General features: G+C 42.1%; 1 protein-coding gene across 2 annotated transcripts in view; it reads left to right on the forward strand.

Moving 5' to 3' along the window:
- Ctps2 (CTP synthase 2) overlaps window positions 1-26,309 on the forward strand; it is a 116,178-nt gene that overhangs the window by 72,783 nt on the left and 17,086 nt on the right. For both annotated transcript variants that reach the window (XM_050160595.1, XM_050160596.1), the window contains 3 exons: window positions 12,467-12,522; window positions 14,144-14,240; window positions 23,606-23,750. In XM_050160595.1, coding sequence (XP_050016552.1) covers window positions 12,467-12,522; window positions 14,144-14,240; window positions 23,606-23,750 — 298 coding nt within the window. The remainder of the gene's footprint in view (window positions 1-12,466; window positions 12,523-14,143; window positions 14,241-23,605; window positions 23,751-26,309) is intronic.

The raw sequence follows: 26,309 nt of genomic DNA on the forward strand, positions 1-26,309 counted from the left end.
GGGAGAGAGATAGGCAGTCTAGAAGACTTAAAAAAATAAACAGCCTGGCAGAGGCAGGCAGATCTCTAGCCAGCCTGGTCTACAGAGTGAGTTCTAGGACAGCCAGGGCTATTACACAGAGAAACCCTGTTTTGAAAAATCAGTAAACAAACAAACAAACAACAGGTTTCTATCCCTTCAGTAAAAGAATCCCTGCAGAGGGAGAGAGAAGAACCTGGCTTACTAGCTGATAATTTGCTGATTTTCCTGATCCCCACAGGGTTAATTATTATTTCTGTGGACCTTGTTTCATAGATTATCATATTATGTGAGAATAGCTTCATGTTAACCAAACCCCAGAGCCCATAATTTAATTTACTAAATGTATCTTGAGTGCCTGTCCTGTGCATATGCACCATGCTGGGTTCTGCAGCTCTAGCAGGGGCTGGACAGGAAGCAATCTTGTCTTCCCAGGGCCTCAAAACAAGTGAAAAAAATACGGCTGGGAAGGGCAAGGTGCTGCAGGGCCTGGAGAGCTCTGGTATCCAGAGCCATTCGTAAGAATATCTTCTGGGGCAGAGAATGGGGTTCAGTGGTAGAGCCCTAGCCCCACGTGTATGGGACCCTGTGTTCCAGCCCAGCATCATAAAAACCAAGAGTTGGGTAGGATGGTACCGGCTTGTAATCTCAGCACTCAGAAGGTAGAGGCTGGAGGATTAAAGTCATATTCAGAACCAAGACCCTGTCTCATGTCCCACTTCCAAATAAAGCAAAACACTTTCCTAACTGAAGGAAGAGTAAGATTGAAAATACTGTTTCCTTAAAGGATGGTCTAAAGCTTGGGAAAAGCATAGTGCTTCTTAGCAAGCTTGAAGTTGAACAACCAAGTAGACCAGTGAACAGCCTTTCTTCCTTTCTGCAAGAGGCGTTTGTTCCTGCACTTTCCTTTACAAATGTAAGAGCTTTCTCTTTATGACTGTTAGTGCTTCTTTGCCTTTCAGTTCTTTTCAAAGTCTTTGAAACTTTGTTCTTGTAATTGTATAAGTGAAAAAAAAAACCCAAAGTGGTTAGTGAAAAAGATGATCAAAATTATGTGTTGTGAAAGATTTGGTGATAACTGTATTAAACTTTTATAAAAAATCATTGTGTTTAATATATTTTAAGATTTTTATTGAGACATTGTTTCTCTATGTAACAGTTCTGGCTCTCCTGGAATTCACTTTGTAGACCAAGCTGGCCTCGAACTCACAGAGGTTCACTTTGAAGTCACAGACATCTGTCTTCTGCCTCCCGAGTGCTGGGATTAAAAGTATATTGCCACCACTGCCTGGCTAGAATCTTTACCTTCTGAGATATCTCCATGACTGTGAATTTTATGAAACTTAAACATAGCACCAAAGATAATTTTTTATAGAGACATAAGACCCACAGCATATAATTCATCTGTTAGTATACAATTTGCTGCATTCATTGTTCTCACAGAGCTGGTCAGCCATCACTAGAGTAGCCACAAAGATGTCCTACTGTCATCAGCATCAATTTTGGATCATTTTCATTACCTCCAATAGAAATTTCTCTACTGTGTTGCCACCTTTATTTCCGCAGCCTCTGGCAATCATCGATCCGCTTTTTAAAAATTTACCTATTCTGGCATTTTAATGTAAATGGAACCACATGAAAGAAGGCCTTTTATATCTGGCTTCCATCACTAAACACACTATTTTCAAGTTTCCTCCATGATAGCACGCATCAGTATTTCCTTTCTTGTAATAGCTATATAATAGTCCGTGGTGTGGTTGTATGGCAATTTCAAAAGTCTGCTTACAAGCTTATGGGCTGTTTTACTCAATGATTTATTAAACTTAATTGCTTTAATTTTATTCATGTATTAATTTTTTATCTAGGGGCTAATATAGTCTAAGCTGGCCTCAAAGTCACTGCGTAGTCAAGGATGACTTTGATCCTTCTATCTTTCCCTTCTCTTTTGAGCTACCACTCCCAATTTAAGCCGTGCTGGAGATCACACCCAAGGAACTTGCTCTACCAACTGAGCCACATATCCTCAGTTTCCTGATTGCCTTCATTTTAAATTGTTCTTCTTTCTTTACAAAAGGCAGGTGGCGTGTGTACCTGTGGTTTTTAGCAAGCATAAAGTTTTGCCTCCCCACCTGGTGAAACTAGCTTCCCATGAGGTCTTTAGCAATGGCTGTAAGTGCTAACAACTTTCGCCATTATTCTATTGAATGTCTTTTTATTAACAAACAAAGCCTTGTAATATTGTGGGCTTTTGGCTCCCTAGGTAGAATATTTATTTTGTAGGATCTTATTTTTTCACAAACTGAGACATTTATTTTGTAGGCTTCTTTTCTAGTCAGCACATTTTTGCAAGGTTGGTGTGAGCAAAATACATTTGCCTATGCTACCTGTAAAAATGATTTACCATTTTGAGCTGGACAAGTGACACACACCTTTAATCCCAGCAGCTGGGAGACAGAGGCAGGGGCATCTCTGTGAGTTCAATACCAGCCTAATCTACATAGTGAGTTCCAGGACAGCCAGGAATACACATCGAAATCCTATTTCAAACCAAAACCAAAAACTAATGAAACAAAATGATTAAAATGATTAACAATTTTGATAGAAATTGTTTTTATGCCATCCTTTTTTAATTTCAATTTGTAGGCCTGTACTCAGTGCTTTGTACTTAGGGAGAAGCAGGAAAGTAAAGAAGTCTTTAATAAAAGGTTGCCCTCCAGCAGAAAAAAGCTTGAATACTTTTCTATTGAGGGACAATTCTTGCTTATCTTCTGTCACTTGTTAATCCAATAAGGGTTGTGAAAAATTGAATTCACTCTTTCTGAGCCAGGGATTATATGTATAAATTTATTTGAACAAAGGTACCTGTGGTCATTATTTACCCTGTTTATAAGAACTGTATTCATAAGAGTTTGTTTCTGTTCTGTGTCCTGTGTGGATGTGTTCTTTGAGATTGGGTTTTGTTTTGCTTATTTGTTTCAAGGGCCTTAGGAGGTGAGAATGTAACTCAGTTGATAGAATGCTTGCCTCTGACGCGTGAAGCCCTGAGTTCCATCCCCTGCACCGAATGAGCAGGACCTCCTGGTGGTGTGCATACTTGTAATCCTAGCACCTGGGAGGTAGAGGCAAGAGGATAAAAAAAAATTCAATGTCAAGAAAGGCAGTGGTGGCCCCTACCTTTAATTCCAGCACTTTGGGAGGCAGTGGCATACAGATTTTTGAGTTTGAGGTCATCCTGGTCTATGGAGAGAATTCCAGGGCTGCATAGAGAAACCCTATCTTGGAAAACAAAACAAGACAAAAAGCAAAAGAAAAATCCAAGGTCATATTTGGCTATATAGCAAGTTTGAGGCCTGCCTGCCTCAAAGTGGGGCAAGGCCCTTTAAATAAAAGGGCCAGTGGTAGTGTGTGTGGAGTTGTCGAAGCTGGTTTAAAGGCCGTTAAACATCAGCTGTTTTTCTAAACTGTTTATGACTCTCTAAGTTTGTGTATCTGTGGTCTTTTCTGAACTTTATTATGCTTAATCTCTATATTCTTTTATTGTAGCATAATTTTATGTATCTGGGTTTTGTGTCCATTTAGGCTTTAGTATGTGTATATATGTATTTTTAAAATTTAAGTTTATTTATTTATTTATTAAAAATTTCCACCTCCTCCCCCCCCCCCCTTTCCCCTCCCCCCCCCCCCTCCCTCTCCCCCTCCCTCTCCAGTCCTAAGAGAAGTCAGGGTGCCCTGCCCTGTGGGAAGTCCAAGGCCTTCCCCCCTCCTTTTGAGAATTTCATCATGAGTGCTGTATTTACATCACTTCACTTCTCCCCAATCCAACTTCTCCTGTGTATGCACCTCAAATTCCTCAAATTCACAACCTCTATGATTATTGTTGTTGTTGTTGTTTTGTGTGTGTGTATGTGTGTAAAACCTACTGAGTTCATTTAGTGTTTACTTATATGTACACGTGTGTTTAGGACTGACCACTTGGGACTGGATAACCTGTCAACAAACCTGTCCTTAGAGAAAACTGAAACACACAGAAAGCTGTAGTTTTGAGTCAGGGTCTCATGTAGCCCATATTGGCCTGGAACTCACTATATAGGCAAAGACCTTGACACCTGATCTTTCTGCCTCCACCTCTCACTTACGAGATTACCAGACTGCTTGTCAGTCACTGTTCTTGTCTCTGTCTTCTTCCCCCACCCCCAGTAGTTCTTGTTACTCAGGTTTGCTTTGAGCTCTTGGGCTCAAGTGTTCTGAATGCTGAGGACTTCAGGTGTGTTCCAGTGTACCTGGTCCCGGGTATATAGTGTTTAATTGAGTTAAGGAGCCCTAATGTGCTGATTCATTTCCTACCGATAACCATTTCAGATTGGTTCCAGCGTTTTATAAGAAAAGTGCTGATTGGGACATCTCCACACGGGCTTTTTGTTCCTTTCAATGTTTCCTTAAGACGGGTTTCCAGAAGTTGGGTTATTAGGTCCAAGGCTATGAACACTTTATGACTGGTAATTCTGCCAGATTGTTTGAACCCGATTGTTTGAAAGAAGGGTGAGTAAGTTCAGAATGACATCAGCTCCGCCATTGTCCTCCATTCCCTAGTTTTCTGCTCACATCATTAGTTTGCCTGCTCTGTTATCGAGATCAGAAGTTAATCTTCATTGCTGCCTTTGACTGCCTTTTTCCATTGCTACACAGGCCCTTTTCTTCCCCAACTAGTTGTTGGTTTGCTTGAGTGGAGATTGCTTAGGTCTCAGGTTTTGTTAGCAGGGAGAGGTCTTCCCGTCCCCAAGTCTGTCACCCAAATGATCGAAACCAGTGGTTGATGCAGTTTTTTTTCTAATTCAGGAGCAGCCATCACACTGTTCAGGTAGGCAATATAACTTTATTGGTGGAAACTGAAGTTTAATCTTGTCTCATTTTCTGTGACTTTTGAAAAATTTCCCAACCGTTTGAGATAAAGAAAGCAAACAAAAATGAAAGGTCATTGTTGGTGATGGGCTGGACCAGGAGGTTGGATGAATCGTGATCTGAACAAGAAGCAGCACATGGTCGGGAGAGGAGTGAAAGATGGCATCTCCTCACTTCCTGTCTGCCTGTTAGCTATCCTGCTAAGTGGCATAGAAGAAAGACCAAGCTACTTAATACAGCATCTCTGTTTTTGACAGAGAAAATGGTTGGCTGAAGGCAAAAGAGCATCTGGGATGTTGGGAGAGTCAGAACCAGGTCATGTGACACTGTCCATATGTTGGCTTCTAGCCTTCTACTGAGTGCCTCTCTGGCCCTACAGTATCATTGTTAAAAAATTACTCTCTAAAATATTTTTTTTTTCAGTAGAGGGGATTGAACTTGAGCCTCAAGCAAGCACTTTGCCACTGAACCACATCCTTAGTTCTTTTTACTTTTTTTTATTTTGAGATGGGGTTCTCATTCAGTTGCCCATGGTAGGTCTGTCTGTCTGTCTGTCTGTCTTTCTTTCTTTCTTTCTTTCTTTCTTTCTTTCTTTCTTTCTTTCTTTCTTTCTTCCTTCCTCCCTCCCTCCCTCCCTCCCTCCCTCTCTCTCTCTCTCTCTCTCTCTCTCTCTCTCTCTCTCTTTCTTTCTTTCTTTCTTTCTTTCTTTCTTTCTTTCTCTCTCTCTCTCTCTCTCCCTCCCTCCCTCTCTCTCTCTCTCTCTCTCTCTCTCTCTCTCTTTCTTTCTTTCTTTCTTTCTTTCTTTCTTTCTTTCTTCCTTTTTGGCTTTTGAGACAGGGTTTCTCTGTGAAACAGTCCTGGCTATCCTGGAACTCTCTTTGTAGACTAGGCTGGCCATGAACTCAGAGATCTACCTGGCTCTGCCTCCTGAGTGCTGGCATTAAAGATGTGCACCACCACCGTCTGGCCTATTTTTTAAAATTGTTCATTTATTTGTTTTCTATGACTGTCTATACCCATTTTCTTTCTTTAGTATCTAAGCACATTTTTAAGCACACTGTACCCTTTTCAGAGTTTGTTTTGGCCTGGAACTGACTTCTTGTGCTTCTGTAGCCTTCTTCGTGTGAACCAAACCTTAAACTGCTAAGCAGTGGCGAGGCCCTCCATTGTGTGGCTCCACTTAGCACATGGTGTGCCAGCTGTCTTATGTCCCCTTCAGGTTGGTAATAGTGGAGCCTCATGCCTGTGGGCCCTGACTTGGAGCTGGTCTATCTGCCCCAGCTCTGGGAAGCTTCTGGGTCCACACTGCAGTAAGCATTTCTACCTAGTCTCCCACCACCAAGTAGCTTGCCACTGCTCATAAACCCCATTCAAGTGCTCAGTAGCAGGGCCTTTTTAAAGAGCCATGCCTCTGTATGCCATGAGCACCAAGCCTACTTGGAACTTTTTTTTTGCCTGCAAATAATGACACCAATACTTGTTATTAATTATAAAAGCTTGGCCTTAGCTTAAGCTTGTTCTCCACTACCTCTTATAACTTAACCCATTTACATTAATCTACATTCTACCACATGGCATTATTTTTCTTATGTCCCATACCTCCTGTTTTTTCCTCTGTCTCTCTCTAGCTAATCCAGTCTTTCTTTTCCCCAGAGTTCTCTCTTTTCCTGGAAATCCCGCCTATTCTCTTCTTGACTAGCTATTGGCCATTTAGCCCTTTATCAAACCAATCAGAAGGTGCCTTGGCAAAAAGACGTTTTTTTTTACAGGGTAAACAAATATTCCACAACAAATGGGAATCAATTGGACTGGGGGCATAGCTCACTGTTGGAGTATTTGCCAATCATGTATGAGGTCCTGGTGAGCCTCTGCACCGGGGTGGGTTGGGGTGAGGATGGCTTGAGAAGAGGGGAGCAAATAACCTTTGTTCCTTACAGGTTCTCTCTCTTCCCTCTACTGCTGTCTTCTCTCTCTTTTTTAGATAAGGAGGCTTGGGGATATAGCTCAGTGGTAGAATGCTTGTCTAACATACACAAGGCTCTATCCTCAGCAACTGACAAACAAAATCCATGAAAGACAATAAAGCACTGCAGTATAGGGTTGAAAGCAGGATGATGTGTTCAAATTGTGATGTTTTATCCTCAAAAGTTTGACATACTAATCTGGAGAGGTGGCTCGATGATTAAGAACACTGACTGCTCTCCAGAGGACATGGTTAGATTGCTAACACCCACATGGTGGTTCACAATCACCTGTAATTCTAGTTCCAGAAGATCAAATGCCCTTCTGGTGTCCTTAGGCACCAGGCACTCAAATGGTATACATTCAAATATCTGATAACATAAATAAAAAATATATAAAAATGACATTAAAACTGATCAAAAAACATAAAATTAGGGAAGGGGAAGCTGTTTAGATATTGAAAATGAATGCATTGTTTCATAGAAGTGGAAGGTACAACATTGAAGTCCAAAAGTAGCAAGGAGAGGAGAAAGTTAGAACCAGGCCCTGATTCTTTACTTTTGTTTTCTTTCTTTATGGTGTTGGGGATAGAGAACTTTGTGCATATGAGACATGTTGTCTCTGAGATACATCCCTAGCCCTTGGGCTTGGGGGCTGCCTTTCACTATATAGCCCAGGCTTGTCTGGAACACTCCATGCTGCCTTTACCTCCAAGGGGCTGGGGGTTCTAGGCATGTACTGCTGTATTCAGGTCCTGATTGTGTACTTTCCAAGTACCAGGAATGAAGACTCAATGGAGCACTTCAGTTATTCCTGTCACAGCCTCGGACCCAATGACCATTTTCCACAGGACAGAATCTTTGTCATCCAGGTCACTTGTTAGAAAACCACTGAGCCGACTCTTGACCTTCACATGATATGGAATAGCTGGAACTTAAAGAGGAAAAATCCAAACAGTTCTCAAAGCAAAAAGTCTTTTCTGTTGATAGCTCCAAGTAAGGTTCCATGGGTTCTAGGATCAGTGTCTTGTGGGTACAGGGGTCTAAGAAAGTAAGACCCTACCCTGGGCTCCTTATGGAAGTGTCTTTGGTTGGGCATGGTGGCACACACCTTTAATTCCAGCACATAGGAGGCAGCACTCTTGAGTTTGAGGCCAACCTAGCCAACAGAGTTCCAGAACAGCCAGGGTGACACAGAGAAACATTATCTCAAAAAAAAAAAAAAAAAAAAACAATAAACAACAATAACAAAAAGAATGTTTCCTTGTCTGCAAGGGAGGCAATGTGCTGAATCAATATTGGATAGAGGGCTTGCGAGAGAGCTCACTTGGTGACATGCTTGTCTTCAAGTATAAGTGATGACACAGTGAAACCGCTGAGGCGCACCACTCCATGGGTAGAAAGAAAGGTTTATTGGAGACCAAAATGCCAAGCCTGGGGGGGGTGCAGTGAGAAACAAAATGATGGAAGAGCAAGTGGATTTTATATGACAGGATAAATATAACCTGTTGAATCTGTATAATGTTACTTGTATATTACTTGTATGTATGTTTTCAGGGCTGACTGCTTGGCAATGGACAACCAATTGCTGTGCTCTTCCCTGGGGAAGACCGCCTCTCCCACTCCCAGCTTTCCTCAGTTCTTTGGAGGGTTGGGGCAGTGTGGGCTTTCCCCCAGCCAGTTTGACATGCTCATTGTTGCCATCCTTGTTCAGCTCAATTTGGAGAGTCATGTAGTGAGACTTTATGAGTATAATTTCTGATACTACTATTTTTAAAATTTAATTTTATGTATATGAGTGCTCTTCAGTGCTGAGCCATCTCACCAGCCCCTAAGTTTATTCTTAACTCAGAAGTTTAAAGCATCACCATGGGTTGCTTTTCTGAGTTTATTTCTAATAGATTTGTAAGCAATAAAAGATTTTAAATGCATAAAATAAAAATTCCAAACAGCTGGATGTGGTGGCTCAGCCGGTAATCCCAGCTACCCCAGAAACGGAGGCAGGAGAATCACAAATTCAAAGCCTGCATGGGCTACAGAGCAAGTTTAAGGCCAGCCCAGGGAATTAATTTAGTGAGACCTTGTCTCAAAATAAAGAACTTTTTAAAATAAAAGTAAGACTGACAAAGACAGTGTGACTTAATCAATGTTCGAGCACTTCCCTAGTGTATCCAAGGACTTGGGTTTAATCTTTAGTGCCAATAAATAAGTAAATTGATAACAAAAATTCCAGAAATGTCTCATACACTATGTGCATTGTATATGTATGTTCCATTTATTCATCACAAGTCTGTCACTACCTGCTGTGTAATGAGTGTTGGTGTTAAAGATCAGACAGGTCCCTATTTGTCTTACCACATAGAACTTATGTTCTACATCCTTCCTTTCTATTTTTATTTCATTATCTAGAAATAACAGTAACAGTTATAGATTTGATTTCTTCACTGTTTTAATACTTGGATTTATTTGATCTTCACAATGACTCTATAAAGTGGGGATAATCATAATTCCCATTTCACAGATAGGGAAAACTGAGGCATCAAGACTACCAAGGTACATATCTATTTAATAGCATAGAGGGATTTAAAGCCATTTAGTCTGGCTTCAGAGTCTCTGTCTTCTCCTTCTCCCTCCCTCTTCCTGTCGCCTGTCTTAGCAAGTACAGACTGCCTTATGCTAGATAATAGTTCATAAATCACAAAGTTTCTGAGGTTCACACAGAGTCGGTGTAATGCCTCCCTACTTTCCAACTGTGTATCACTGCTGTTCCCCATTTTTCTTTGTATGAACCAATAGTTTTAGTACAAAGGTGATCCTGAATGACCCCATCCTTTGGCAGTATATTAGCAGTATATTTCTCAAAGGTCTCTTTTGCCTCAACTCTCCCCACTTTTCTCTAAAACATTTTTTTGTAATATAATTTTTTATTGAAAAAAAAATTCTGCTTCCTCCCCGCCTCCCATTTCCCTCCCCGGACTTTGGACTTTCCACAGGGCAGGGAACCCTGACTGCCCTTCAGACTGGAGAGGGAGGGGGAGAGGAGTGGGGGGAGGGGGAGAGGAGTGGGAGGAGGGGGAGGGAACTTTTTTTTTTTTTAATTTTTAGAGATGGGGTTTCTCTGTGCAACAACAGCTCTGGCTGTCTTGGAACTCACTGTGTAGACCAGGCTGGCCTTGAACTTAGAGATTTGACTGTCTTTACCTCCCAACTGCCGAATTAAAGGCGTGGGCCACCACCGCCTGACTTCTTTAGAATACCTTAACTGTTCACTATTATTCATTTCATCACCACACACCCCGTCTGTATGGGCAGAATCGCAAACAGAAGCTTGCCTATGATCATCACTTACTCAGAGGCATGTAATTGGTATGTTTTTGTTCCAAGTCAAAAGCTCAAAGTCACGAGGCATTAATTTGATCTTTCTCAGTGGAGACTTCCTATTGCAGCTTCATGATGTCTTTGAAATTCTATAGCTACTTTGTCTACCGAGCAGAGCGTGGTTCCTGATTCTGGTAGAGCTTGACTGTGACGCCAGCCCTTTTTGTTCCTTGATATGTGCTGGGATCTGAACCACGAGGGTTGATGCTGTGGAGATCATCACTGCTTTCTCAGTGGGTTCCAATATTGCAACCTAATTGAATGGCGTTTGCTGATGGAACTGGCTCTGTCCATGTGATCCTGTAGTCACTGAGCATCCATTTTGTAGACTGCTGTGCCCAAGGTCTTGCTGAAGGTGGTGCACTGAGCCGTGGTGGTGCAGCTACATGGCTGTTTAAGTGCCGCCTTGCCTGATTTGCAGCCACACGCTCCTGATTAAGCATAGGTAAACAAGGTGATATTTAATCCACCAGCCTTTTCATTTTGATGCTCACCTTGTTTCCATGTGTCATCTGTTAAATAGCACAACAGTGAACATCTTTGTGCTTTAGTCTTTGTCTTCATTTTACCGCTCCCCGCAAACCTTTGGCAGTGTTAGGGAATCTGTCCATGAGAGTTGTGGTGTGTGCACCTGTGTGTATGTTAGTGTATGTGGGCACGTATGTGCCATACCATGTGTGTGTGTTTATATATATTTTGTGTGCACATATGTACTGTAGTTCATGTATAGAGGCCAGAGAACTCTGGGGTTCATTCTGGCCTTTGACTTTGTTGAGGAAGGTCTCTCTGGTTTCAGTTGTGCTATGTACTTCAGACTGCCTGGCTGAAAGCTTCCAGAGAGTTCTCCTGTCTCTATCTTCCACCATGCTGTAGGAATGGTGGAATAACAAATGTGTACCACATTAGTTTTTTTACATGGGTTTCGTGAACTGAACTTGGGTTGTCAGGCTTTTGAGGCAAATGCTTACACATGCTGAGCCATCTCCCCAGCCCAAATCCAGGATCTTGTGCCTGCCAAACTAGCACTCTAGCGCTCACACACACACCACTGAACTACACTCCTAGTCCAGAAGTCTAATGTTAGGTCACATACACACACACCACTGAACTACACTCCTAATCCAGAAGTCTAATGTTAGGTCACACACACCACCACTGAACTACACTCCTAGTCCAGAAGTCTAATGTTAGGTCACACACACCACCACTGAACTACACTCCTAGTCCAGAAGTCTAATGTTAGGGTCACACACACACCACTGAACTACACTCCTAGTCTAGAAGTCTAATGTTAGGTCACACACACACACACACACACCACTGAACTACACTCCTAGTCTAGAAGTCCAATGTTAGGGTCAGAGTATATTTTAAGGATGAACATGCAGTAATCTGGACAGTGGGTGTCTTGGTTACGGTTTCTATTGCTGAGATGAAATACCATAATCAAAAAGCAATTTGGGGAGGAAAGAGTTTATTTGGCTTATACTTGCACACCACAGTTCATCACTGAAAGAAGTCAGGACGGGAACTCATACAGGGCAGGATCCATTGAGATGCAGAAGCCATGGTGGAGTACTGCTTATTGGCTTGCTTTCCCAACCGGCTTTCTTACAGAACCCAGGACCACCAGCCCAGGGCTGACACCACCCACCGTGGGCTGGACCCTCCCCCATTGATCACTAAATGAGAAAATGCCCTACAGCTGGATCTCATGGAAGCATTTCCTCAGCTGAGGCTCCTTCCTCTCTGACTCCAGCTTGTGTCAGGTTGACACACAAAAGCACCCAGTACATAGGGTGAGAGAATATGCAAGTGGCTCTGGAGATGTGACTCAGTTGGTAGAGTGCTTCCTTTGCATGCACAAAGCCATGAGTTTGATCACCAGTACCTCATAAAAATTGGACATAGGGGCTGGGGAGATGGCTCAGTGTATACAGTGCTTGCCTTGTAAGCATGAGAACCTGAGCTCGGATCCTCAGCAGCATGTGATGAGCCTGGTGGTGTGCTCTTGTAACCTTAGCACTTGGTAAGCAGGGACAAGAGAATTGCTGCATGATTTCCTACTGGAAGACAAGAGAATCTACATTGTTCCTTGGAGTCTGGTCCTTTCTATGACTCCGTTGGAGATCACAGAGATCTACACTCTTGCCCTGATGTGCTTCTGAAGCTCATCACTCAGTGTTAATTCCATTCTTATGTCTTCACAGAGAAGCTTTATGGTGACGTTCCTTATATAGAAGAAAGACACAGACATCGCTATGAGGTATGCCTTTCATCTGAGTTACTGAGGGATGTGAACAATTGGTGCAGAGAATCCCGGCAATTCTAAGTAGGCCCTTTGGCAACTGTGTTCAGCTTCATAATATCTGTAGGTGAGGCTGCTATATTTCCGTAGCATCTCTCATCATCATGGTGGGGAGCACAGCTGCACATAAAAAGCTGGAGCAGTAGCTGAATGCTACATCCTGGTTCACAGACTGAGGGGGGGAAGGAGAGACACTGGGCCTGGCGTGAGCATTTGAAACCTCAAGCCCACCTCCAGTGACACACTTCCTCCAACAAGGCCACACCTCCCCATCTTCTAAACTTTCTCAAATAGTGATAATGACTAAGCATTCAAAGATACGAGCCTATGGGGGGCATTCTTATTTAAACCACCACAATGGGTTAATTATATTTGTCTTTGTCAATTGGAGTCAGCTTTTAGAAAGGAACAGAAAAGAGTCCTGAGATCAAGGGAAAGAGGAATTTCAATCCTCACTCAAACTTGTGATTTGGGGTCCTGGGGAGATGGCTCTGGGTAAAGTGCTTGCCTCATAAGTGTGAGAACTAGAATTTAGATTCCTAGCACCCACATAAGTGCTGGCAAGTGTGATGGCCTGTATCATCTCAGCACACAGCAGGCTAAAGAAGGATTCTCGGGGCAAGCTGGGCAAGCTCCAGGTTCAATAGGGGGCCCAACCTTAGTAGACTATGAAAGAAGATACCTAACATCAACCTCTGGCTTCCATGTACATGCACACTCGAGCACATGCACCCATACCCATGTGTACCCATAACATGCAAATACACTTATACACATGCACACTATACACATTCACATTTTAAAAATTAGAATTTGGGGATAGATAGTGTATGTTACTTTCTTGTTGCTTTGTAAAATACACACAAGACAAACTTAGGAAGGATTTATTTTGGTTCACAGTTTAAGGAGAAACAGGCCATCATTATAAGGAAATCATGATGGGGAAATCAGATATGAGGTGTCTGATACCATTTTGACAGCAGTTAGGAAAAAGGGAGGGAGAAGGGAAAGTAAAGGGGAGGGAAGAAGGGAGGAATGCTGATATTCAGCTTATTTTTTCCTTATTTCCTTTTTATTTAGTTCAGCGCCCCTAACCATGGGGTAGTGCTGCCTCTATCAGGATGGATATTCCCTTCTTAGCCAGTAACTCCTTGGAAATGTTCTATACACATGCCCAGAAGTGTGTCTCCCCAATAATTGTAAATCTAGTTAAACTGACAATGAAGATTGGCCATCACAGATTGTTAAGTACACCTAACTCAGGGAAGCAGCAGATACAAGGATGTCTATAAGTGGTTGGTATCAAGGTTCTGATTCAGAATATTTGCATTGCCATGGTCCTTTTCCCTATCCTATCTCTGAGTGATACAGCATGAACCTCCCAGGTTCATGTGACTTGAATTAGACTTCATTTCTTAAATTCATCAGGAATTTAAAATGAGATTTGGGAGTGTTGAATATATGAATTAAGTAGAGGGTCAATGCAATGGAAAAACCTTCCAATGGATGCAGGACCTCTTTATAAGCTGTTAGAATTTCTCTGTAATTCAAAGCTTCACTTTCTTGCTTGCATTTCCAGGTAAACCCTAACATGATCAACCGATTTGAGAAGAAAGACCTTCGCTTTGTTGGTCAGGATGTAGATGGGAAGAGGATGGAAATTATTGAATTGACAGGTAAGTGGGTTCTTTGTTTCTAGAAAGCTTCATAATGACCTAACACCATTATGTCATACACAGACTAATTTGGGATCTAGTTCATTGTCCCCTCCTCCAATTCCTCAATCCCTTGAAATACATACAGAACTTGTGTGGAAACACATTGTGTATAATCCTTGTCATTTTGGGACCTGCTAGTCTGAACTTAGCATCAGTAGCTGTATTTTCCCATCTACCAGCTGTACAAGTAGCAGGCAGCTTTGCCATTTCCCCTTCTCAATCCCGTGGCAGCTCTAAATGCTCTGCAGAAAGGAGACGGCTCTTTTACTGGTGTTCTTGCTCTTCTCCTTGCTCTTGTTGGTAACTATGGATGGCTACTGTATGCCTATCCCAGATCATCTACTAATTCTCTCTACTGCTTGTGCTTGAAGGGCGACCTTGGCCAGTCATTGAATTTCTAGACACTAATCATTCCACTTAGAGTTTTTCATAAGACCAAACAAGGGGCTGGAGATGTAGCTTAGTTGGTAGAATGCTTGCCTGGCATGTGCAAAGCCCTAGGTTTTGTCCCCAGCACAGTATAACCTAGGCATGGTGGCACATTCTTGTGAAGTAATCCTGGCAGGAGGAGCAGAAGTTCAAGGTTATTCTTGGGTACGTGTTGAGAACAGCCTAAACTACATAAAACCCTGTCTTAAAGCAAACAAAACACAAAGGACTAGACTTCCGTTGAGGAAAAGCTCAGAAGAGAGTCTGTAATTAAAGTACCTAGAAAGTTTTGATTCAGGGAGATTGCTTTGATTTAAAGACCAGCCTGGGCTTGTAGTGAGTTTGAGGCAGTTTTGGGTTACAGGAAATAAATAAGTAGCACAGAAATTGTATATGACTAGGCTACGAGACCCTGAAAGCATAGATCCAAAAGCACACATTTGTTACTGACAAGACAGAAGGCAGCATTCTTCTCATTCAGCCCTACACAGACATAGTATGCCTGAGGTCCTAGCTTCTCTCAGCTCCTTAGCTTGCCCAGGGGTCAGCGCGAACACCCTTTCTCTCTGTAGCTAATACCTTTTCCACATTTTTAAGTGATTAAAAAACTTCAAAAGAACATTTGTGACATGAGAAAATAATTATGTAATTATGTTACATTTGAGTTTCTGTGTTCATAGTTGTATTGGAGATTGGTATAGGGGTAGGAAGGTGTAACCTGTTTTCTCACCAAGGTCACAGCTGACATTCCTGCGACAAAAGATTAATAAAAGAAAAGAAATGGATGGGGATTTAGCTCAGGGGTAAGAGGCCCTGGGTTCAATCCTCAGCTCTGGAAGAAAACAAACAAATAAATAGAAGAGCAAAGCATATTCCAGTTAGCTTTTCTATTATTGTTATATACCACTATGACCAAAAGCAACTTAGGGAAGAAAGTGTTTATTTCATCTTACAGGATATGTATAGACCATCATCAAGGTAAGCCAAGGCACAAGCTTAAAGTAAAACCACAGAGGAATGCTGCTAATTGACTTGTTCCCAGGTAGCTTTCTTATACTGCCTGGCGGTGGTATGGTCCACAATAGTCTGGCCACCCCACATCAATTAGTAGTCAAGAAAAATATTCCAAGGACATGACCGTGGGCTAATCTGATGGAGGCAGTGCTTCAAATGAGATTCTTCTTCCCAGATGTGTTAAGCTGACAACTCAAATCACCGTTAAACCATAACTTTTCCTTTTTTATTCCCAAGATCTCATGTTGGTATTGTAGTATATAATGGTCCAATTTTTAAAGTCTCAAAATCTTTACAAATTTTAATGCTTTAAAAGTTCAGTATCTATTTAAAAGTCCAAGACTGTTTAACTATAGGCTTTTGTAAAATTAAAAACAAACAAGCAAGCAAACAAAATAATTATATACTTTTTATTTGAAGAGAATAGAACCAGGGTACAGGTACAACCAGATCAAAGCAAAATCAAAATCTTAACAGTGTAAAAAACTCCATGTCCATAGTCTGGGACTCATTCATGATCTTCTGAGCTCCAAAAGGTTTGGGCAGTCCCACTTCTCTGGCTCTGCCATCTACAGCACTCAGCTTGTGTTATAGGTCCAGGCTGGCTTCCTTCCACACCTGCTACTGTCCTTGGCTGTTTGTTGTTACGGAGCCCTGGAGTCTCCAGTAATCTGGGGTCTCCACTGTAGCTGGGGTTGCACCTTCATCAGTGGCCTTCCCTAGCTTCTCTTCTGGGATTCGAACTCTGCCATATGGCACCGATCATCTTCTCTCCATGACTCTTTAGTTCTTCAGCTTTCATGCCACCAAAAAATCACTAGCATTGCCAGGTGGTGGTGATGCACACTTTTAACCCCAGTGCTTGGGAGGCAGATACAGGGGCGGAGCGGGGTGAGATCTCTGTGAGTTCAAGGTCAGATTGAGTTCTAGGACGACCAGGCTTACACAGGGAAATCCTATTTTTTTTTTTTTTTTTTTTTTTTTTTTGGTTTTTTGAGACAGGGTTTCTCTGTGGCTTTGGAGCCTGTTCTGGCACTAGCTCTGTAGACCAGGCTGGTCTCGAACTCACAGAGATCCGCCTGCCTCTGCCTCGAGAAATCCTATCTTGAAAAAACAAAACAACCCACCAAAAAAGTACCATGTAGGCCACTCTTACACATTAATAAGGTAGACACTGACCAAAATTAGGGAGGAAAGGGCTTATTTTATCTTACAAGTTACAGTCCATCATCAAGAATGCAAGGCAGGAGCTTGAAGCAAAATCCGTGGAGAAATGCAGCTTGCTGGCTTGCTACCAAGCTCATATTCAGCTACCTTTCTTAATACAGCCCAGGCCTGGTGCTGCCCTCAGTGAACTGGAGCCTTTTGTGTCAATTAGCAATCAAGAACGTGGTGGCCCACAGCCATGTCTCTCTGGTGGAGGCAATTCTTTTGGAGAGGCTTCCTCTTTCCAGGTGTGTCAGGTTGACAAGATTAGCTATCACAAAGCCTAACAAGTCTAGTTAGTTTCATGTGACACAGGGGCCTTCAGAAATGAAGACCCAAAGATCCAGGGGAAACTCTTTTTATTCTTAGCTTTGAAGAGGAATAGACAGTCTTGTGGAAATGTGATAAGGCATTATGGTAAATGTGATCAGGTGTAATAGACTGAGGGGCCAGCAAGACTGTCCAGATTCTTCTTGGCCTCTCTCTGCAGCAATCTTCCCTCACAGATGCGGGGCAGAATCTCCTGGGAATGAGGGTCTTCCCTTCTACCTCGCTGGTTTTGTTTTTATTTTTCTGATACAGTCTCATATATTCCAGGCTTGTCTTCTTCAACTCAGTACCTAGCTGAGGCTTGCCTTGAACTTTTGATTTCCTTGGCTCTACCTTCCAGATGCTGGAATCACAGGTGTAGGCTACCATGCCTGGCAAGAATGAGGGTCTTATGACCTACTTTCATGAATGGTGATTCCAAGAGTTTATTCTGGCTCTCACATACAAAGGCAGGAATTGTCAGAGTGACTTTGCTTTTAATGTTGCAGTAAGAGAGATGCGTAGTTAGGAAAGACACTTCATGACTTGCAATGCTTAAAATATTTATTATTCAGCCCTTTGCAGAAATATTTGCCACCCCCAGTCTAGACACATGACTATACACTTGATTTGACAAACTTGAAGACTTAGGGAATTTCTTCTTGATCTGTTTGTTTGCATGGATGTTCTCTTGGCATGTTAATTTTATGTCAAACAATTTACAAGCTCTTCAAACTCTTCCTCAAGACATTTTACATTAGTGTACCATCAGTCTCTTCTCCTGGGAGTTTCTTACCCTCTCTGCCATTGACATTTGGAGCAAGATTATTCTTTGTTGTTGGGCTGTGTGGTTATTGGTCAGCATCCCTGGCCTTTGGTCAGTGAATACTAGTAGCAGACCTACTTCCCCCTACCCCTTAGTTGTAGTGTTCCAAAATAATCTTTACAGAGTTGGGGGAAATGTCTATCTTCTTGGCAGAGTATTTGTCCAGGATGCACAAGGTCCTAGGCTCAATCCACAGTATCTCCATGCCAGGTGTGGTGGTGCATGCTTGTAATCGTGGCACTTGGAAGGTAGAAGCAAGTTCAAGGTCATCCTTAGGTTCATTGAAGTCTACTCGGGCTACAAGAAACCTTGTCTCAAAAACCAAACCAAACCCAACCCAACCAACCAACCAGTCAAACAAAAAACCATCTGTAGACACTGGCAAATCAGGAACCGCCTCCTTCCTGATTAATGACCATTCTCCTAGGTCATCAACTTGCTATTGGACTGTAAGCTCTTCCTCCCCTTCACACTGCAACTTGTAATCACTTGTCATGTGCCACAGAGTCTGTTAATGCAGAGAGGTGTTTGAGATTGCCCTTCCAGTTCCTGTCATCTTAGCCTCACTGCATGATGGCTTCAAGTCTGACTTGTCCTCAAGTTCCTCCCTGCCTCTAGGTTCTCCCATCTCTAGTACTTTCTAAGCAGGACAGGGCTCTGGCTTCGCAGTCTAATCATGTGAAATTGTTGGAGAAACCTCTCTGATTGGTTGAGTGTGAAGTACGTGTTGGATACTCCAAAATGGAAGCCCAAACTGGGTATGGGGGTGCATGCCTGTAATTCCAGGATTTAGGTGGCCAAGCAGGAGGATCACTGTGAGTTTGAAGACTATCTGGTTTACATAGTAGGCTCTATGCCAGCCAGGGTGACATAAGGAGACCTTGTTGACAAATCAATTAATAGCCAGGCATGGTGGCTCATGTCTTTAATCCCAGCACTAGGGAAGCAGAGGCTGCTGGATCCCTGAGTTCCTAGACAGCCAAGGTCTACAGAGAGACCATGTCTCAAACAAATCCATAAAATAAAGTGTTAGAATGATGTTACAAAACCTGCTTTTTCTTTCTTTCTTTTTTTTTTTTTTTGATGGTGGTGCACACATTCAATGCCAGTATTCAGGAGGTAGAGGCAGGTGGATTTCTGTGAGTTTGAGGCCAGCCTGGTCTACAGAGTGAGCTCCAGGACTCCAAAGCTATACAGAGAAACCCTGTTTCGAAAAAAACCATATGTGTGTGTGTGTGTATATATATATATATTAAATTGTGAAAGAACAATATATATGTGTACATATATTAATATATATGTAAATACATATATGTGAAATTGTCAAAGAACAAATTTAGCTTGCTAAAAATATTATTGATCATAAACAACCAAAATATATAAAATTGAAATTTTTCATTATTATGCTTTATTTTATTTTTACTTTAAAAAAATTGTTTTTTATTGATTTAGATATTTTTCTCTGCTTCCCTCCCTTCTTCTCCCCTCCCCTTCTACCTTCTCTCATGATCTCCATGCTCCCAATTTACTCATGTCTTTTTCTACTTCCCATGTAGATTAAATTCATGTATGTGTCTCTTAGGGTCCTCATTGTTGTCTAGGTTCTCTGGGATTGTGAATTGTAGGCTGGTTTTTCTTTGCTTTATGTCTAAAAGCCACTTATGAGTGAGTGCATATTATATTTGTCTTTCTGGGTCTGGGTTACCTCACTCAACATGATATTTTCTGGATTCATCCATTTGCCTGCAAATTTCAAGATGTCATTTTTTTTCTGCTCTGTAGTACTCAATTGTGTAAATGTACCACATTTTCCTTATCCATTCTTCGGCTGAGGGGCACTTAGGTTGTTTCCAGGTTCTGGCTATGACAAACAAAGCTGCTGTGAACATAGTTGAGCACATGTTTTTGTGGTATGATTGAACATCCTTTGGGTATATACCCAACAGTGGGATTGCTGGGTCTTGAGGAAGGTTGTTTCCTAATTTTCTGAGAAATCACCATACTGATTTCCAAAGTGGCTGTACCAGCTTGCACTCCCAGCAGTAATGGAGGAGTGTTCCCTTTACCCCACATCCTCTCCAGCATAAGTTGTCATCAGTGTTTTTGATCTTGGCCATTCTTACAGGTGTAAGATGGAATCTCAGAGTTGTTTTGATTTGCATTTCTGTGATGACTAAGGATGTTGAACATTTCTTTAAGTGTCTTTCAGCCATTTTAGATTCCTCTGGTGAGAGTTCTCTGTTTAGGTTTGTACTTCATTTTTTATTGGATTATTTGTTCTTTTGATGACCAATTTCTTGAGTTCTTTGTATATTTTGGAGATCTGATGTGGGGTTGGTGAAGATCTTTTCCCTACAGGCTGCTGTTTGTCTTGTTGATCGTCTCCTTTGCTTTACAGAAGCTTCACAGTTTCAGGAGGTCCCGTTTATTAATTGTTTTTCTCAGTGTCTGTGCTATTGGAGTTATATTTAGGAAATGGTTTTCTGTGCCAGGGAGTTCAAGTGTGCTTCCCCTCCTTCTCTTCTATGGGAAAACCCGCTTTTTCAACTTATGTGCTTTAGGCTTCCAGACTCTCTTTACAACTTGGCATCTGTTTCTCCATCTCAGCTCAGGTCATAATTCTCTGATTTAAATGCTTTTTTCTGTCTTTTACCATTTCGATGTTCCATAATCTATTTGAGTGCTTCAAGAATCCCAAATAGAAAGGGAGTGGGGGTGAATCCCAATCTGGGAGGAGACTTGATGTTGGAGATGGCTTCCTTGAGCATAGTAGCCTCTTACCTAGACCCTGAAAGAAAATAATGGATATTTAGTGTGTTTATTAGATGCTTGATCTAAAAGCCCCTGCTAGGGACTCCATATGTACCTGTGGTGTGCCTCACAAAGTGGTCGATGGATGTTAATTCCTCCCTTTATGGAGGAGGCTGGAGTTCGTTAAATAACATGTCCAGGACCATTGAGCAGGCATTAAGAGGTGGGGAGTAAACTTGAGACAGTCCTCCTGCTTCAGCTTCTCGAGTGCTGGCATTACAGTGTAAGCCACCATGTCTGGTTGCTGTGTAGAGTTTTGAATGAGAATAGAGCTGGTGTGTTTCAGGAGCCATTTTGATGTTGAATTCAAGTGTGATCACTGATGGCTGTTGAAGGCTACCAGCCTTTCGTGACTTGTGAGAAGGGGGCAGAGCATTTTTTAAGCAAATAGCTGTTTGTTTACTTGGTTCAAGTGCTTATTCTCTTTTCATCCTCGTGCTTCTCTTATTATCAGCAAATACCGAGAGGCCACTTTCTTCACAAAGATTTAGATTCCCATTGACGCCTTCAGATTTAATGAAGGCTGGGAAGGAAATGAGAGCTGCTGTAAAACCTTGCAGGTTTTAAAAGCCGACTGCAAGGGAATTCATTTTATGAAGGAAAATTCCCCAGAAGATTTTGATCTTAAGTACCCTTTAGAAGCATAGCCACAAGTCTCTACTGTCCCTCAAGGATTCTGAGAGGAACAAGACTTGAGATTTGTAGAATGTCAGAATCTGCTTAGAAGCCATTAAGAGCATTGCTTTTAAAGGTACTTTGTTTGGCTGATAGAGCATCATCAAAATAAAAACTCTTTCATCATTCTTCATATCCACACAGAGAATTTGCTTGAATAAAGCGATTTCGAGCAATGATCCATTCATTGAAATAGTCTGTCCCTGGCTATGACATGATGTGTGTCACAGCATCTCTCCATAGCTCTGCAGAAATAGAAGTACTGTCTTTTTCTTTCTAAGACATCCCTAGATATTATGCTATAATGTTTAATGTGTTTTACTTTAAAGTTATATTGCTCAATTTCTTCTCTAAGCATAGATGACTTTTTGTTTTTAAAATAAATTTTTGTTTATTATGTTTTTGTGTTTTTTTTTTACTTTAGTACATTTATTTATTTGTGGGGGTGGGATTGAAGGGGGGGTCTCATGCCATGGCTTGTGTATGGAGGTTAGAAGACGGTTTTTGATGCTTTCCTTCCACCACCTGGGTTCCAGGGATGGAATTCAGGTAATCAGGTTTGGTGGAGGCAAACATTTTACCTGCAGAGCCATTTCCTAAGGCCCTTGGTTTTTTGTTTGTTTTTGTTTTTCTGAGACAGGACCACACTATGTATCTGAGGCTTACAGTGTAGACCATAACTTTCAAAGTTGTGGTGATCCTCCTGTCTCTGCCTCCTGAATGCTGGGATTACAGGCTTTTACCACTATGTTTGGACTGTTCTAGTTTGCTTTCTGTTGTTATAAATAGTATGACCAAAAGCAACTTGGTGAAGAAAGAGTTTATTTTGGCTTATACTTCCAGGTCACAGTTCATCATTGAGGGAAATCAAGGCAGGAAGTGAAGCAGAAACCATGGAGGAACACTGCTTGCTGACTTAGGTTCTAGATCATGCTCAGTTTATGTGTGTGTGTGTGTGTGTGTGTGTGTGTGTGTGTGTGTATCCCAGACCCATTTACATGCGGATGGTGCTACTCTCAGTAGACTGGCCCTCCCTCATCAATTAAGCCAATCTCTTACAGCAGATGTGGATAGGCCAGCATGATCAATGCAGTTCTTCACTTGAGGTCCCCCTTTCCCAGGTGACTCTAAGTTCTTCACATTGACAGTAAAAACTAATGAGGACACTGACTTTTGTTTTGTTTTGCTTTTATTTGAGAGTGGGTCTCCTGTAGCCCAGGATGACTTTGAAGTGTAGCTGAAGATGACCTTGAACTCCTGATCTTCTTGCCTCCACCTCTGGGGTGCTGGGATTATACTTGCACCAACATACTCAGCTCTTTTTTTTTTTTTCTTTTGTTGAGGGAGAAGGTATCATTCCTTGTGCCAAACTTTCATAGCTGAGAAGCCCTGCAATTCAAAGAGGCTTCTGCTTACATATTCCTCCTCTGGAACAGGTCAGACCTGTTCAGGAGAATTTGTTCCAAAGCAGAAACTAATCTGCCTGCTCAATCTAGTGGCTACCAGCTATTGAATGTTCAATTAATTTCTGTGTATGTGTGCATGTGTGTGTGTGTGTCTATGCAAAGGCCAGAGGAAGATATCAGTGTCTTTTATCACTCTACCTTACTGCCATGAGATGGAGGTTTCTCAACAATCTGGAAACTCCCCATTTGCTGCTAGGCTGGCTGACCAGGAAGCTCCCCCACCCCTTCTGTCTTCACCCTCCTATGCTGGGATTCCAGGCATGGGGCAATAGCACCAAACTCTTTTACATGGATGCTGAGGATTTGAACTCAGGTTCTCATGCTTGCTTAGAAAAATGTTTTATCCACTAAGCCACTTTCCCAACCTCAGGTGGTGGTTATCTTGAAATTTAGGGATATTATGGAAATTGAGCCAACAATGAAAGGCCTTCCAGAAGCAGGCTAGGGCTGGGGGATATAGCTAAGTTGGTACAATGCTTGCTTAGAATACATGAGGTGCTTAGTGTGGGCATTCAACTATATGGCAACCTTTCTAGCGGTTCTCATGCCTGTTTGATTCAAGCACATCATACTTGTTTCCATTCCAGGTCATCCGTATTTCGTTGGTGTCCAGTTCCATCCGGAGTTTACTTCTAGGCCGATGAAGCCTTCCCCTCCATACCTGGGGTTCTTACTTGCAGCAACCGGCAATCTGAATACCCACCTCCAACAGATGAGCAGACTGTCGTACAGGTAACCAGTTTAGTGCTCCTAGCGATGGGTCCAGATGCATGGTTACTAGCATATTAGCTTTTCCACAAAATTTAGAATCATTGTGGAATTTAAGTTTTGAAGAAAAGTATGTATTTAATTTTTTTCTGCATTCTATCTTTAGTATCATGCCTAAAATCTTTCCTGAGGAAACATCTTATAAATTATAACCCCGATGTTTTCTTCTAACACTTTCATAGTCTAATATCCAACAGCGTATCTGGACTTTATTGTGAGTTAATAGTATAAGGTAAGGGATCTGATTTTCCTTGTCTTCCCTGAAAGTTGTTAAGTAAATTGGTTTTTATTTAATATCTGTTTAACTGATGATCCCTTATACCTGAACTTTTGCTACTCTTTTCATTATCAAGACTGTGTCTACTTTAGGAATATTATCATTTAGATTTCAAAGATATATTTTGCTATAATGATATATACCTGAATTCCCAGTATTTGAGAGGCTGAAGCAAGAGGATCACGGATTCCAGGAAAACCTGGTATGCATAGTGAGACAACATGTCTTTAGTATTTGTTTTTGGAGACAGGGTCTCTCATATCCCAGGCTGTTCTTGAAATTGGTACGTAGCCAAGGATGACCTTGAACTCTGGATCCTCCTGCCTCTAACTTCTAAATACTGAGATTACAGATATCTGTCACCACATTTAGCTGTCCTGAGGATGGAACCCAGGGATTCATGCATGCTAGGCAAGTACTCTTACCTACTGAACAAAACCCAGATAACCAAACAAAAAAGCAAAAAACAGGAGCGGAGAGAAGGTAGTGCCCTGTTCTAATTTCCCAGATGAACAGCACAGTAATTGTTAAGATCAAGGTAGTGACCGAGATTTCATTACATTTATATAATAGTTTGGATAGAATTTATATCTGTACTTATCCTCCTTCGAGAATGTTGTAGGCATTATATGGAGAAAGTTTAGATGTAGAAGGAACTACCTAGAATATTCCAGCCTTAGGAAGGGTGATTGACTATCACAGTAATACTGTGTATTGCGTAGACTCTTACCCTTGTAAACAACCATTGCAGGCTGCACTTGAGATCATGGAGCATCGGTACCAGGGGTGTTTGTGAGCTTGTGTTACACAAGCCTTCTTATAATGGCATTATTATTCAGAGACGCTCACGGCTCTAGTGCTTCCCATTTCCGTGGGTTCATATGGGAACAGCCTTACATGGCTTACATGCCTGTTGCCTTATCAAATTATTAATCACTCTTTGCTATCTTTAATCAGAGCAGTGGCCTTCCTACTGTGTCTGAGGGCTACCATAGGGAGCAGGCTAAGGGGTCTCCAGATTCTTCTCTGTTTCAGATGTGGTCCCCAGATTGCCTGCTTGTATGCTATGGTTCTACACAAGAGATTTCATGCGAGGAAAACATTCCTGGGTTCTCAGGCGGCATAGTTTATGTTACAGATTGAAAATTCCAATGTGGAATTCCAAATCACATGTGTGCCGTGACATGTCATGGCTGCCTTACGTTCTCTATTATTATAGATTCTCATGTAGAAAAGGAGGTGACAATGAAGCAAGTTAGTTGGCTGAGAGAAATTATCCACTGTTAAGTATCTGGCTGTTTGCAAGCACCAGCTAACAAGTGAATGTGTGTGGTTCGTGTAGTCTGGCTGTCCTTGTACCTGCCTGCTGAGTGCGACCTTTTGATTCCTGCGTGGAGGCTGGCACTACTGAGTGAAGCTCCTCCATAGCTGAGCACTGGCCTGAAACAGATACAGTCTTAGAAGAAAAGCCCCTTTAATGGAGCTCATCCCAATTTCAGCCAACCTGGAGGCCTCCATGGTTGTGCACCAATCACAAGTGGGCACCTTCCCTATGTCTGCCTAGCTACCTAGCATACAGGTGGCTCTCCACTAAAGTGGTAAGTGCAGGCAGCAGCAGAAGGTGGTCTAAACCTGATATACTACAGGGATCTCAATAAAGAATGGTGATTGTTGGCAGGTATGGTTGTGCATACCTGTAATCCAAGCACTCCAGAGACTAGAGGATTACTGCAAAGTCAGTGCTGGTTCGGTCTACACTGTTGGTTCCAGGCTAGCCAGGGTTACATATCAAGATCCTGCTTCAATAAAACAAAACCCCCCCCCAAAAAAAACAGCATAGGAAATACAGCTCAGTTGTAGAATGTTTGCTTAGCATGTATGAACCCTGAGGTTTGATCCCTAGCACCACATAGCACCACATAGCACCACATAGCACCGCATAGCACCGCACAGCACCACACAGCACGGCATAGCACCGCACAGCACCGCACAGCACGGCATAGCACGGCATGGTGATGCAGGCCTGTAATCCAGCACTTCGGAGGTGGAACCAAGAAGATCAGAAGTTCAAGGTCATCAAAGCTAGCCTGGGCTACTTGAAACCTTGCACAAATAAACAAAAAACCAATAAACAAATCCCCCAACCCCCAAGAATGGTGACCAATAATCCAGTGACAAACACTAGCATCACTAAGGACTTCTTCCCTCAGATCCTTTCTCGCACCTCCATGGGACTGCTGAATTTT

Source organism: Alexandromys fortis, unplaced genomic scaffold, assembly GCF_014885135.2.
Source record: "Alexandromys fortis isolate MF-2015 unplaced genomic scaffold, M_Fortis_MF-2015_v1.1 scaffold_120, whole genome shotgun sequence".
NCBI lineage: Eukaryota > Metazoa > Chordata > Mammalia > Rodentia > Cricetidae > Alexandromys > Alexandromys fortis.